Here is a 14,552-nt window from a genome sequence, read left to right on the forward strand (position 1 = left end):
CATTTCTGCGGCTAGGGCCTGCTGCTTGGGAGGCGCTGGGGCCTGGGGCGGGGAAGCGGGGGAGGCGGCGGGCGCGGGCGGCTGCCTGCCTGTCAGCGGGAGCGGGCGCGGGCTCGTGTGTCAGCGGCTCCCTCCTCCCGCTCCCCGCCGCCGCCGCCCGCCCGCCCGCCCGCCGGGCCTCCCGGCCTCCCGCCGCCGCCGCCGCCCGCTCCCCCCGCGGCCTGGCAGGCTGCCGGCTGCACAGGCGGGGGTTCGCGCCGTTCTCACGACCTCTCAGGTTGCCTGAGCTCATCTGGGAGCTATTCATTTCCTGCCAGAAAGCAGCCGGGCCTGCTAAGCAAACCACCTTGGCCGCAGGGCCGCCGGGGCTGGCCCGGCGTGGCCGCCCTGGCCTGCTCGCGCCCGGGCCGCGGGCCGCGGCGGCCTCCCTGGAAGCCCCGGGCCGCCCCGGCGGGCGCGCGGCGGGGGCAGCTCGGCCGCCCATCTGGTTGCATTTAGAAGCCGGGGAGGAAGCGAGCAGCGGGTTGTTACCGGCCAAGGGGTGTGGGAAAAGTTAATTGACTTTAATGACAGGTTTCCCGGGACGGTGGTCACGATGAGGGGGTCCAGCTTAACCCCTGGGTCCCCACTCCGGAGACACGTGGCGTGGAATGGGCCGCGGGGAGCGAGCGCGCCTTCTGGTCGCGCTTAGTCACCACTTAGAGCAAGCTCCTGTCTTGACGGCCGAGGGCCCCCTTCCAGTTCAGCGCCTTTCCCGCTCCGGATGCTGCTGGGGCCGGCGGGGGGCCGGGGTCCCGGAGGGTCTCCATTGAGAGGCTAATACGCGCGGCGGCGGAGGCCGGCGGCCCGCATCCGGACGTGGAACTTGGAGCCTTATCTCCTGGAACCATCGGCACTGCCCCAGGCCAGGGAGAGGGGCTGACGGGTGTGCCCCGAGGCCGTATAATTAGCCCGGGCCCGAGGGGTCGGACGGAGGGTGGGCCCGGGGGGGGGGAGGGGGGAGTGAGGGGCGGGGGCAAGGTTGAAGTCGTCTTTGAAGCTTCCTCTCTCCCCCAACTAATTATTCCAGACACAGCCTGGGTGCAGGAGGGCACAAGGTCTTAGAAATAAACCCACTCACGTAATGGACTTGGAAATAAATGTCCCAGAAAAGGGAAATGACTCATCCAAAGTGACACAGTGAGTTTAGTGGCAGAGCTGGCACAAGAGCCTGAAAATCCCCATTGGGGCCTAGGGTCTCCTCCTTCTGCCCATAATGTACAGAACAAACTACCTCCTCTAATGGTCTAAACCCAAATTTCAGGGAAAAAGGACCATTTCAAACTACCAGTTATTTTCAAAGGGACAGATGTTGACTACTTTTCCTTAATGTGTTACTCTCTCCCCCGCGATATAGCTGTACTTTTGATGACATTAATAAAAATTCCCTTTTTCAGTTGTTCTCCTTCAGAACAGAGAAAGACAGAGATTGAGTTTTAAGTTGGTGTAGAGATTGCACGGGTTTGTGTGTGTCTGTGTGTGAATTTTGAAGAACATAAATGTACTTTTATAAAAATGAGACCCTGATGTATCCATTATTTCTGCCAGGACAGTTAAGAACTTCTTAGTGGGGCCAGAGGACGGGGTTACCAAATGAAGCATTTAAACTTGCATTGGATGTCTTAATAGAGCCATTGTTATTATATTTGGGTTTAAACAAGAGGGAAATCTCAGAAAAGTATGATAAAGAAGGGTGTATGTATGTATGTGTGTACATGTGTATATTGTTTTGGGGCGAGGGTGTGTTGGACACCTTTCACTTACGCAAAATGGGGCAAGTAGGAGCCCAATTTTAAAAAGTATCTTTTAAACCTCTCCCTCTGGGTCCGAAGCTGGGTGGAAGGTATTTGAGCAGTAAACTGACTGCTCCCTGCTAGATCATTCCTGCGGTAGAGCCGCTCTCCACACTGGCCTGTGGGAAACGCCAGAGCAAGGCGGGGGAGAGGTAAAGCTTTTGAAACAAGACAGAAAATCGTTGGCTTTATCTTTGTTAGGAAGGCTTCAAAGATTGATCTCTCCCGCCTCATCCTTCTCCTCCCAGAAGCCGTTCTAAAAGCAGGGGGGTGAGTGGAGGCCGGCGGGAGGGGCCGGCGCAGGGAGGAGGAGCGGCCGGCGGTTGGGGAGGAGGGCGCGCCCCCAGACCCACAGCGCGGCTGATGTGTCTGGTCTCGCAGGGCTCGTGGTTTTCATTTCCCCAACACCTGGATGCAGTCAAACACCTGGCCAAATCTGACAAAATCTGACAAGCCTTTGTGATGGGATTTGGAAGAAATTCCCTGCAGATCCTGGCACAGGTTAAAGCTGTCCGCTTTGAGTTAGGACTTGTTAAGGAGGGTTATGTGAGCTGAAACCCGAGACAACCCTTTTGCTTCTATCTGGAGCCCACATCTTGCCTGGAAATGGGGCATGACCAAGCGAAAGGGTCGCTTGCTGTTTGTATTAAAAGGGGAAGATGGCCTGTGTGCCTGCCAGCACGGCCCCCACATGCTTTCTCTATTAGAGCCAAGCACAGAAACTTATCAAAAACATATGTCCGGTGTTAATCATCTGGACTCGGGCTCCACTTGGGAGTCTAACTAGCTGTCCCTTGGCAGAAGGAATCTGTTGACCTTCTCAGCTTGCTCGAAGAGGGTGCAGAGAGGCATTTCAAACTTTTGGATGCTGGTACCAGGGTATGTTTAGCTGTACCTAAGGATTGACTAATTAAACGAAGACACCAACATCTGAAGGCTTGGAGGTTGCAGTGGTTAAGGGTGTTTTTACTCTGGACGTTGGTGAGCTACCCCAGGAGCCTCCCTTAATGTGCAGCCAGATGTACTACTGGCTCGATTAACTTCATGAATTCGGTCCTGTTCAACCTTCCTCAGAAGGAGCTAGTATGAGAACCAGGACTGAATGACAGAGATTGACCGCAAATTGATCAGGGAAGCCATATCAGAAGGGTTCTTCAACTTAAATGGAGTTTAGTTTGTGGAGGGGTGGTAAAAGTTTTAATGGATTTTAAAAAATGTTCCTTTAATAACAAAAGAGCCAGTTCTTGAATTCTCAGGTTGCATGTAATTCGAATTCTGCCAAGAGCCTTTTCTTTACATGTTCTGAAATAATCAGTTCTAAGACATAAAAGCCTTCCATCTTTTTTCTTTTATTATATTTTCTCAAATAAACTTCCCCAAAGGAAGATATTTTAAGAGCATTTTCAAACATCTTTGGCATCACATAAAAAAGAAATCTCGTGTAAAAAACGAAATGTCATCTGAACTTTTATAATACAAAGGCGCAATCCAATATGAACATATAAAATATATACAAATATAGTGCATGGTCAGTCACTTAATACAGGTCTCTACAAAAAAGTAACTTTTTAGAAATTAATAAAACCAGAGTAACCACTTAATCACAAAAGTCCTCTTCTCTCCTGGCGTCCAAGTTCCTGTTTAGTGTCTTGAGGGGAGAGAAGTGGGTTGGAGAGTTCAGGGGGAGGGGTGGCCTGAGCCCCTCAGTTCCGCCACGGCCTCCACATGGAGTCCGCCGTGAGCGAGGGGCCGCTGGAAGGGGACACTGCGTTGGGGCCCACGGAGGTCCCGCTGTTGCTGGTGTAGACTGGGATGACCGGACCGCTGTGAGCGAAGGCCCCGTTGGGGATGAGGAAGGCAAACTGGCCGTCGGGAGCCGGCACCACCTGGAAGCCGCCGAACACCTTAGCCGCCTCCCCAGCCGGGCTGCCCAGCTTGCAGGGCGCGCCGCCGGGAGGGGGCGCCGCGCCCCCGGGGATGGGCACGAGCGGAGGCGGCGGCGCGAATGGCGCGTGCTGAGGACCGCCGGGTCCTGGCGGGGGCGGCGGCGGCGCCTGCAAGGCGGGATGTGGCTGCCCGGGGTAGGTCATGGCGTTGATCTGGGTCATGCAGTTGGCCAGGTGGCCGAGCAGCCGGGTGCGCACCTCGGTGTTAACGCCCTCGCACGTGGACAGGAAGCGGGTCACCTCGTTCATGCACTCGCTGAAGCCGGCGCGGTACTTCCCCAGCACGCTCGGGTCTGTGCTTAGCGCGGCTGCGGGCCAGGAGGAGACAGACGGGTCACCGAACGGCCCTGGCCCCTAGGCCACCGCCTCCGCCCTGGGAGGTCCCCGCGACGCGCCTCCCTGACTATGGGCCTGCCGAACTGCCTCTGGCGAAGGGGGTGGGTTTAGAAAAACCAGCCACCTCTCCACACTAGCTTGGCGACCGAAGCTAGTGGCTTCCCTGTGGCTCCATTTAAACTGATCTCAGCTCCAGATCTGGCCGCCCCCCCCCCCCCCCCCGGCCCACGCGCGCGATGTGACCTTGGGTAATGCCCTTCCCCCCTTCCTCGCCATCTGAGCTTCATTTCCCCTTCTGTAATGGGGGAGGAGGGAGAGCTAAACCCGATGACCCCTAGGCTCCACGAAGCTCAAAACCGCCACGGTTCAAGTCCTTTCGCCCCCACCCGCTTTCCTGCTGCCAAGCCGCCCGCCGCCCTCGCTGCTACAACCTCTCTCCCTCCCTTTCCGGAACAGTAACAACTTGGAGTTGTGGCTATAAATAAGCCCCAGACCGTGGGAACGCAAGAGTGAGCCAAGGCAGTAAAATGTAGCTGAATGCCTCTCACAACCACGGACGGAAGTCTGGAAGAAATCACCGCGGGGCGAGAGGGACGCCCGCAGAGGGGGACGCGGCGAGCCGCCCTCACCCGTCATCTGCGCCCGCTGCAGGTTCCGGAGGTGCTTCACTGTCATTTCCAGAATGTCCGCCTTCTCCAGCTTGGAATGCCGCGAGCTCTGCACAGAAGAGGAGGCAGGGAAGGAAAGTGAGAGCCCCGCCAGTGACCTCGGAATGCTGGGGGTCCCTCCCCCAGGCCGCGGTGCCAACATCCCCAGACCCGGACGAGAGGCGCCCGACCCTCCCGCCTCAGAGACCGCAGTGCAGGCAGGGAAGATCCCGCCGGCGAGGAGCTTTCATTCTTAGTACCTGGGAAATAGTATTTCGGCTTTTTAATAATAAAAAAAAAAAGCACTACCCACTTACATCTTTCTTAAGAGCATCCAAAATCAGTGTTTTCAGCTGGCTCAGACTTTCATTTATTCTTGCTCTTCGTCTTTTCTCCATGATAGGCTTTGATGACTGTAAAGAAATCAAAGAGCCCTGAGTTTCCGTGAGATCTGCCATTTCACCCCGGGCTTTTAAGGGAGAGAGGAGCCCCCAACCCCGACTTAATTTCTTGGGGCTGCAGAGAGACAGGCACTGCCCTTACCTTTCTGTGCTCAGATGCTGTCTTTGGCTTATCCGGTGTCGTGTTGACACTAGCTGGGGTAGCAGCCACCGGGGACGAGGAATTTTTCTCCATTATATCAGCTGGCATTTTCTGTTTTTTTTTTTTTTTAATCCCTAGAGAATTTTATTTTTGGAGTCCTTCACACAGAAAAATTATTTTGTTTATGTCCCCTTTACTTGAGACTTTCACAAAACTACTGAGCAAGTGCTGAGGGTTTATTATAATCTCTTATGGCTACTTGGTGCTCGGTAGCGCTATTCCAGGACCAAGGAGAGAGGTAGACGGGGGATTCCGCTGTTATCAGCACCAGCTCCGGATCCTGTGTGATCCCCAGACCCTGGCGGCCTCTATATATATCTGGGACTGCACGCGAACGGCTCGTGTGAAACTTCCCAAACTTTCTTTCCCACAGTAACTTTCAGCCAATGGGAGGAGGAGACACGCGGCACCGCTCGTGGACCGCGCCCCCCCATTGGCCGCCAGGCACAAGGCCTGGCGGCCAATGGCGCGCGCCTGAGCCCGGGGCACCGGAGGCTACAACGTCAATCAAAAGGATTTTAACCCTTTGCTACTCTCCCTGCTGGGCTTTGTTTTAGAGAGGATTTTTCCGCATTGGTTTTGCTCTAGTCTAGTTTATTTTGGGGGGGGCGGGGCTAGGGTCTTTGCTCTTTATTTCCTTTAATATGTGTAATAGAGCTGCTTTGACACTAAGAAGAAGTTTGAAATATATTTTTTAAAAGGTTTAGAAGGACAGGGATAAAAGATTATACTTGCAGTGGCTAAGAGAAAAGGGGGAACGTGTGCAAGGGTGTGAGTTACCGAAACATCTAAGTGATTTCCCGCTCAGACTCTATACATTGGGAGGGGGTGAAAGTCGATCATGCAGAAAAAGGACAAAAAAATTCCTTTTTGGACGCAGAAAAAGGAAGAAATGCCTTCCACCTTACATTTGCAGGTTTTTCAGAGCAAGGTGGTTTTTGATGCCTCTCCACCATCCCCCTTCCTACCCCTCATTCCTCTTCTGGAGTTGGGGGCCTTAGACCCCGCGCTTCCCCAGGAAACAATCAGAATAATTTCCAACTGGGCAGAAAGGAAATGGAATTTCAAATGAAAGATGAACAACGGGGGCTTTGATGGCAATGCCTCAGGGACGCGCGCGCGCCCTCGCCACCCTTTCCCTTTCTACCCGCAGGCTCTCGGTTCTGCGGCACATTGCGGTGGCGGGCCAGGCGGCAGCCTCTCCCCTCCTTCTCGCCCGGCGGGCGGCCGAGGCAGCCTCGGCACCCGGCGCGCGCGGGCCCTTTAAGAGCTACACCAGCCGAGCTGCAGTTTGACATCAGCCGGCCGGCGAGGGCGCGCCTGGAGCCGAAGCACGTGCCAGGATGTTTTATTGCCGCCGCGGCTGCGGCCGGGCCGGGAGGATGTGTGTGTGCATGCGTGTGTGAGTGTGTGTGCGCGCGCCCCGGGGGCAGGGAGGCGGGGGGCGGCGGCGGGCGGCGGAGCGCGGGGGCTGGTTCCTGGTCCCCGGGAGAAGCCAAGAAGGTAAATAGCAGCTGCTGTGCTCGAGCCTGGGAAAACCCCGCCCCCTGCGCCTGGCCGGGGCTCATTGGCGCGCGCTGCGTGTGGGGTGTGTGTGTGTGTCCGGGGGCCCCCTCCTCCGGCCCCCGCCGGGCCAGGAATCCGAGGGGGCGGCGGGCTGGGAGCCGAGTCCCGGCGCTTACCACCACCGCCCCCCTCCCGCCTCCCCCCGGCCAAGGTCAGCCCTTCCGGGCGGGGAGCGCACGCCCCAGGGTGGAGAGTGGGGAATTATTCCAGTGCCCCACTCCACCCCTGATTTCGGGCTTGGGGTTTTAACTCGAAAAGCCTCACTAGCAACAGCCCGGGGGAGAGGTGGGGGCCTTCTGGTTTGATCCTTGCCCCGGCCCTCCCCCCCTCCTCCCTCCTCCCTCCTCCCGCGGGGCCCCGGCGCCCGCCGCGGTCACGAGATGCCTGACCGCACTTAGGAAGCAGCCGGGTCAGCCTCCTGCCTCCGCTCGGCGGCTGCGGTTAAAGCGTCTTCGCGCCGCCCGCTCCTTCTCGGGGCCCAGGGCGGCCAGGCAGCTCCCCCGCGCTGCGCCCGGGAGGCCGCCGGCGGGCGGCCGGGAGGAGGTGGGCGGCGCGGGCGGCTGCGTGCTGCCGGCTGGCCGGGCCGCGCGCCGGGAGGAGCCGCCGCCGCCGCCGCCGGGTGCCACGTGGCGGGCGCCGGGCCGGGAGCGCCAGGGCTCTGGCGGCGGCCTCCCTGGGGGATTTGCCGCGCGGGGCGGGCGACGCGCACTGCCCCGGCCGGCCGGCCGCCACCGCCGCCGCCCGCCCGCCTGCCTGCCCGGGTCGCCGGCCCCCGCGCCCCCACCCCCTCCGCCCTTCCCGCCGCCCGGGAGCTCGGCGCGCTGCTGCTCGGGCGGCTCGGGGCAGCCCAGGAGCCGAGCGTCTTGTTTGATGTCGGACCCCCGCCCTCCCAGGCTTGGAGGCCACCGGAGGCCTGGCACACATTTCTCAGACACTTCATTCCTTCCTTCCTCCGAGCTCCCTACTGAGATAATGTTGTAAATGATTTCACCAGATCTCGTCCCGGATGAGATTCAGTGGTTCCTGACTCTGGGTGACCTTGGGCGAGCCCCTCTCTTTCTTTCATTATGGAACGCACGCACCATGCCAGACAGTGTGTTAAACCCTGGGATTACGACGATGAGAGAGACAGTGGCAGCCTGAGAGGAGTTTCCAGTCAATTCTGGAGGCAGACAGACACTGAGTTTTTGATTGATGACTGGGCATTCCTCTATTATTCCTTTCTCTTAGGGCTTGGATGATGGCCTGAGAGATCAGGAGAACCTAAAAGAAACACTAAACTACACCTGTATGGGCCACAGCATTGCGAGTCTACTGGGGATCCAGGGATGAAAAAAATAGTTACTGCCCTCAAGAGGTGTACAGCCTAGAGGTACCATACTCCTGAGCTCAGCTAACATCTGTCTATTTCCTGTATATTCCTGTGGTAGGTCCTAGGTTCAAGAGAGACAGTTCTGTGTCTAGATAGAAGTAAAATGCTGTGGAGGTTTAGAATAAATTACTCAAGTTGGGGTACCCTGGAAAACCTCCTGGAGGAAGTGGCCTGTGCCTTGTGTCTTGAAAAATAGGTAAGATTGGGGCATTGGAATTCTGGTGTGCCATGGGCGGGCTGGAGAGGATGGGAGTACCCATGATGTTAAAGGCCTAGACTCTGGAGCTTGAGGTCCTCATTCAGGGGCTGTGGTCTGGGGCCCAGGGTGTGTGACAGGCGGGAGTATAAGAAGGGACAGAAGGAGGAGGCTCGAGGCCATGTCACAAGACCCTTAACCGTCTTGCTGAAGGACTTTGGACTTATCTGTAGACCATGGAGAGCTATGAAATGCTCTTGAGCAGAGAAGGGATGTCCAGGTTCTCTTTTAGAAAGACAGCTCTGGCAAAGGTCTGGAGAGTGGCTGGTAGGGTTTGGAGGCAGAATACCTGTGAGGAGGTTCAAGCCAGTAAAGGAGGCTCCTAAGTGACAGGTGTAGACTGACTCTCCCCCGGAAACACCTGCCTAGAACCAGCTCACCTGGGCGTTGACTGCACATGTCCAGTGTTCCAAGTTCAGCAGAAACCTGCCTTCCCTTTAATGCCATGTTCCCCCATGATCGGGAGTCTAACTAAGGAATCGTTGTGCCTCTGACCGTATTTACCTTCCAAGCCTCATTTCCATCTTCCAGGACAGCCCTCGAGTATGCAGCCAAACCTTTACCTCATTGCAGGCTTCGCTTACTCACTCCGGCCCCTCCAGCTAGTCTCTGGGATTTTTGGTGTTTCCTTAACACTGCAGAGTGGGCTGTGCGCTATCATGTTCTGCAGAAATGATGAACAATGCCTCCTTTGTTGACCTGCAACCTGGGCCAATGGGGGAGGACTTATCTTTCTTATTTTAAACAGATGGAAAAGTGGTGATGACAGAAAATTGTCTGTTGCTTTTGAAAGAAGTGGAGTTTTCCTGTGTGTTTGACATCCCCTTGGTGAAAGGTGACGAGCCTCTGAAGTTACCCTCCTTTTTGCCATGCACACTCTGGAAGCTTCTTAAAATGCTTCTGCTCAGCATCTGACTTTTTAAAAACTGCATAAATACATTGATCCAGATTCCTCCAAGGAGCTAAACTTTTCCCGCGGAAGCATGTTAACCTTTTCCAGGTTGCCCCCAAACCCAACAGAGCCAGTGACTTCCTCCACTATGCTCTGCTGCAACATTGACTGCTGTCCGCTCCTGGGCCCTAATTGACTAGCTGAGTATGCCACCCGCTGTCCCTGTAGCCTAGGAGCCTTGTTTGTCTCTGATTGTCCTCTCCTGAGGCCCCCTGAAGGTGCGTGGAGAATGTTGCATATAGTCAAGTCAGGGTCTCTCTGCACTGCCTGAAGCGGCCTTATTGGTCAGATAGTTAATAAGCAACTCGTTTATTGCCACTTTCGGAGTTTATTGCTTAGACTGGTAGAATGAACAAATCACGGACACACACATTTTTAGATAGACAAACGGGTCGGTCAAGTAACCAAAAATTTGCCATGAATTTGAGTCTGGGCCAAACAAAGGAAAAAACCAACCCAGGAAATCTCCAGCTCTCCACCCTTGTCATTCAAGAAGAAAGTTTCTTTGCAAATGTGTGCATAGACTGTTTTTCAGTGTCGTTATCCTGGGCAGTGAAAATAGCACCCATGGATACTCTCCCCACCCCTTCTCACATGGAGAACTAAGCTCGTAAGCTCGGGAGAAGACTTTTGGGTTTGGAAGGCTCCTCTGGGACAGAAACTGCCTTTATTTTTCAGTCATCCTCCCTCTGTCCCGAAGCAAAGAGAAAATTGAACCATGTTCATCCGTGGAAGTCACTTCTTTGATCCCGCTGCATGGTGCCCCATAAATACAGCCCTGTCTCCTTCCCCCCGTCTGCCCCGCGAAGGGTGATTTTTCTGTCTTATTGCATCACCTGTTTGCTTTAAACCATAAATACCTGCCTCTGGTGAGACTCTCTTTTGTCCTTAGGTATCGGAATGGTTTGTGGGTTTGGTTGAAAGCTAGAGAGGAGAGAGAGCGCAGAAGAAGAAAAAAGGTATTTTGCCTGAGGACTTGAAGCTCTTTTTTCCCTTTTCCTCCGCTTGACTGACTTTCTCACACTCAGATTCCCTGCAGCCTGCCAGAGACGTGGTAGCTGCCCTGCCAAGAGCTATCCTGGGAGGGCCATTGAAAGAGCCTCCAGTAAGTACACACTGGGTGGATTTTCTCCTCCCAGGACCTGCTCCGCACCTGTACAGGGAGCCGTCCCCCACGTATCACCTGATCGCAGCCCTTTCAGAGACCGTGAGAAAAATAAAGTCCAGGAGAGAAGACATGTTTGTCGTCTCTCCAGGGCTGCAGCCAGCTCCCTGTGGTCTGCGTGCCCAGAAACAGCACATTCCCCGCCGGGTATGCACGCGTGTCAGCGCGCATGCATGCCGGGTGGGGGCACCGGGAAGGAGAGGGAAGCCAGGGGTCACCTGCATAATGACTGCCTCTCTGCCTCTGTTTACTGGCATCCGCCTGACTGGTAGTTTTATGATCCTTTACTAGAAGCATTACTATGGTCTTCTAGATAAGACTCCATATATGCTGGTCACAGCAGAATCCATAACCAGGATTTCTTACCTTAAGGTTCATGGATGAATCCCCAGGGGGCCTATTAAGCTCCTGAAATAGAATTCAAAATTACTTCTCTACATGTGTATTTAGCAGGAACTTCATAAATACTTTTTGAATAAATGAACCAATGCATCACTTTTTCTTTTTCCTGAGGAGAGGATTCATAGCTTTCAGCAGAATCTCAAAGCTTTTTGTGACCCAAAATGGTTGAGGAAACTGATCCAGGCAATTTCTGCTTACAAGTGGGTACTCTAAGCCCCAGAGAGGGCAAGGGGCTAGCTCAAGGGCCTACAGCACCCCATGGCCAGAGTGGGGGTCAGAAGCCAGGTCAGAGCTCTTTCCACCACCCCACAGTGCTGGGGTCCTTGATAAATTTAGGATGGGGTTTTGGAGTTGTGATCACCACCAGAACCTGGCTTTAAACAGACATTAATAAAGAGACTGTGAATTTCCAGAACATTTTTTTTCCTTAATTCTGAAGCACTTGAGCTGCTCTGCACCCAAGTTTTGGATGGAGAAAGGGTTAGGCCAGAGAGCCAAGTGTCTACGGAGAGAAGAAGATTCAGGAATGCTTAGAGCAAGAGCCCTGGTTGCCATGCAGAGGCATTAGACACAACTGCAACTTTGCATTCCATCTTTGATAAAAATAAGTTGAAGAAAACTGCCTGGTTGGTTTCTGGCTGAGCTGGGACCTTGAAGGGCAAGCTAGGGGTGGCAGTGGAAAACACAAGCTTTTGACATGGGCTGATAGCAGCCTGTAATGCTTTCTGCCACCCCCGTCACTCCCCTTGGAAAACTTGACCAGAGCCAGTGAGCCCAAGGGAATGTGCCTTTTCTAATGGGCTCTGAAGGAGGATGGTTGCCAAGAAAGCCTTTCCCAGTGGCGGGGGGGCAGGGCCCTCTGGAATGGCTTAACTCCCACATTTGGCTCAGCCACAGCGGCATTGGTGGGAAGGTTCTAAGTGTGCTTGTAGCTTAACCTTTTCCCCTGTGAGCAGGGCTGCAGGGAAATGAGCCTGCAAGCCCAGGGATGAAGGAGGCCGTTCCTGAGGGGTTGCAGGCACGCTGGTTTGCACGCTTGTGTGTGAAAGGCTCAGAATTGCACTGGGGCCTCTGGCAGGCTCAGGAAGGTGGGATGAAGCCTAGCCCCTTTAAACCCAGGACATGCATTTCTTTGCCTTGCAGATGGCTGCTCCAACTGTGACATCAGATCACATTTCTCAAAAAAAATAAAAAACAAAACCAAAAAACTCAGCTAGCCAGGAAGACCATTTGGGTAAAACTTAGGACCTGAAAGTGATGTGAGATAAATTTGTACCACAGACTTTTAATTAAAATTGCCATCATTGTTATCCTTCCCTCATTTCTCAGCTTGTAGAAATGGGGTGAGGGGAGGCGGCGAAGGGACCAAAGAGGGGGCTGAGTTGGTCCATTCATTGAATGCATGGGAAAACAGCCCAGGAAGATGTGACTTGCCCAAGGTCAGACAGCCTCCCCAGAGAGGGAATAGCAAAACCAGAGTTAGGCTCAGGTTTCCTGCCCACTAGTCCAGAAACAGGCCCCACTTTATCTCTATAGGAGAAGAACATTTTGAAATATCATCCACAGGAAGTGACTAACGTTACCACCAAAGATGGATTTTCCAGTTGAGGACCAGAGCTGCCTGCTGCTGAGTGACTGTGGTAGTGTGGCGGAACATGCCCAGCACAGAACAAGGTTAAATTCCAGGCTTGCTGCACTGTGATTCTCTCTTGGATTTGCTCATCCCTCTATAACCTCTGGAAAAAAAGAGGTCTTGATTTCTAAGTTCCAGCAGATAAGAAGCCACTCACAGGGACCACACAGAATTGTCATCCTGCCTCTCAGTCAACCAAGCCAAGTCACATGTCATCCCTTCTTTCTTATAATTGCCCACCTGCTTCTCTTATTTGTTCTCTAAAAAGAAAGTTGGGAGAGAGAATATTTCTGGTCCCCTGAATCTTCTCCATCAATACTAGGTTTTTATCACAACCGAAGAAGATGTGATGCTAGGAATATCGAGAAGGCATTGGAGCACAAAGACATTGAGCTGCTGGCTGACTTCACATTTAGCAGAGCGAGAGGTGAGAAAAATAAGGATCCCAAGTGGTCGATAAATGATATTTGCATGTGAAAGATATATTTTCCTATTAGATACCAGGCTTAGGGAAGAAGAGAAGATGGTCCAGGTGGCTACCACGACTGCAGCTTAAGACTCTGGTGGGTTCCAGTGGGGTTGGGACCTTCTGGTCTCTCCCACCGTTGGCAGTACCTCTCCCCCAGTCTTATAGTACTTGACAGTTTACCAGGCACTTGCTAGTCCATTACAGCATTTTGTCCTCATGTCTAGCCTTATGATCTAGATTAGAGGGACTTTGGTGGAAGGCCCAGAGAGGGAGAGAGGATTCAAGCCATCAGTGCAGGAGACACTTGGTTGGACCATGGGCTGTTGGGGGCATAGGATATAGAATAGATGAGCTTTCTGGAAGACAGTACCTCTAGAGAGAAAAGGCAGGGCAGAGAGCTTAGAGGGCAGGAGAGAACCAACTTTTCTTTCTCAGCCACAGGGAAGAATAAGATTTCCAGAAACTGGAACAGAGGGGACAAGGGAGATGACTGTCAATTTGGTATAGAATGTCAGTGATCCAGAGGGCATCTTTGGAGCAAGGAGGAAAGGTCCTTTCTCGTGGAGCGAAGCCAGGAGGGAGGGAGAGGTGAGGGGAAGGAATCCCACTTAGCAAGAAGATGACTGAGCAGGTTCTGGAAAAGACACGGAAAGGGGATGACCATAGTCTCCCCTGGGCTGAGGCTAGAGCTGCTTAGTTCAGCAACCAAGGCCTCTGAGGGGCTTCTTGGAAAGAGCTTAAAAAGGGAGCCCAGCTCTGTGACTGAGGGCCCCTGTAGGATACTGGGAACTGCGTCCCTTCTCCTTACTCACTAGCTTTGTTCTATGCTGTCTGTACTGCTATAGGCATAACATAAAATCCCATAGACTGAAAGGGATTGTAGGATTGTTCGGGGGTGATGGCAGGGAACAGGGACAGTGGGGAGACTGCATCCTGTTCTGTAGCCAGGCTGAGGGTGGTGGTCGCGGAGAGGAGGTGGCGGGGTGAGGGTGCTCAGGACCAAGGGGGAGGCAAGCACATGGAATCCTTGTAGCACCAGGGAAAGAACCAAGGACCAAGGGTTCACCTCTGGCTCCCTGACCACTGTGGGCAACCGCCCACACAGTGCGGTGCATTCTGGGTCCCCTCAGTCCCACTCAGCAGGAGACGTTACGTGAGGCAGGGAGAAGAAACCTCTCCTCCTGCAGGGCTGGATTTCCACAGGCCAGCGTTAACTGAAATCTGAGAGGAGCCAGGGAGGGTGAGCTCTGTTGTAACATGCTCGAGTGTGGCAGGCTTGCCTGACCCAGGGAGGTCCCTTGATAAAGTCCCAGAGCATTGCTGGCTCCTGGAGGAGGTTGCCAAGCCCTGCATGTATCATACACACATCTAGC

At 54.1% G+C, this 14,552-nt stretch overlaps 1 protein-coding gene and 1 long non-coding RNA gene across 10 annotated transcripts in view; one reads left to right on the forward strand and one right to left on the reverse strand.

The window, feature by feature from the left end:
• Positions 1–14,552, forward strand: part of LOC106832569 (uncharacterized) — a 166,926-nt gene that overhangs the window by 8,863 nt on the left and 143,511 nt on the right. For 5 of the 9 annotated variants that reach the window (XR_011503224.1, XR_011503230.1, XR_011503231.1 and 2 more), the window contains exon 1: positions 13,030–13,137. The exons of 1 other annotated variant lie outside the window; for it this stretch is intronic. This is a non-coding gene — a long non-coding RNA (uncharacterized lncRNA). Of the gene's footprint in view, positions 1–6,812; positions 6,868–13,029; positions 13,138–14,552 lie in introns of those variants that run through there. 3 more of the 9 variants (XR_011503226.1, XR_011503228.1, XR_011503225.1) reach the window with 2 other exon arrangements.
• HES1 (hes family bHLH transcription factor 1) lies at positions 3,162–6,839 on the reverse strand. The gene is made up of 4 exons (XM_014843408.3): positions 5,305–6,839; positions 5,079–5,174; positions 4,744–4,831; positions 3,162–4,086 (listed from the first exon to the last, which is right to left on the reverse strand). Exons 1-4 carry the CDS (start codon positions 5,410–5,412, stop codon positions 3,536–3,538), a joined length of 843 nt encoding a protein of 280 aa, XP_014698894.1. The 5' UTR covers positions 5,413–6,839; the 3' UTR covers positions 3,162–3,535.

This window comes from Equus asinus, chromosome 5, assembly GCF_041296235.1.
Source record: "Equus asinus isolate D_3611 breed Donkey chromosome 5, EquAss-T2T_v2, whole genome shotgun sequence".
NCBI lineage: Eukaryota > Metazoa > Chordata > Mammalia > Perissodactyla > Equidae > Equus > Equus asinus.

Excerpts from the sequence above, each read along its gene's own strand:
- HES1 (XM_014843408.3), bottom strand. The coding sequence starts at position 5,412 with ATGCCAGCTGATATAATGGAGAAAAATTCCTCGTCCCCGGTGGCTGCT. Across the intron at positions 5,175-5,304 it reads CAGCATCTGAGCACAGAAAG|TCATCAAAGCCTATCATGGA; the intron begins GTAAGGGCAGTG and ends ATTTCTTTACAG. Across the intron at positions 4,832-5,078 it reads TGGATGCTCTTAAGAAAGAT|AGCTCGCGGCATTCCAAGCT; the intron begins GTAAGTGGGTAG and ends TCTTCTGTGCAG.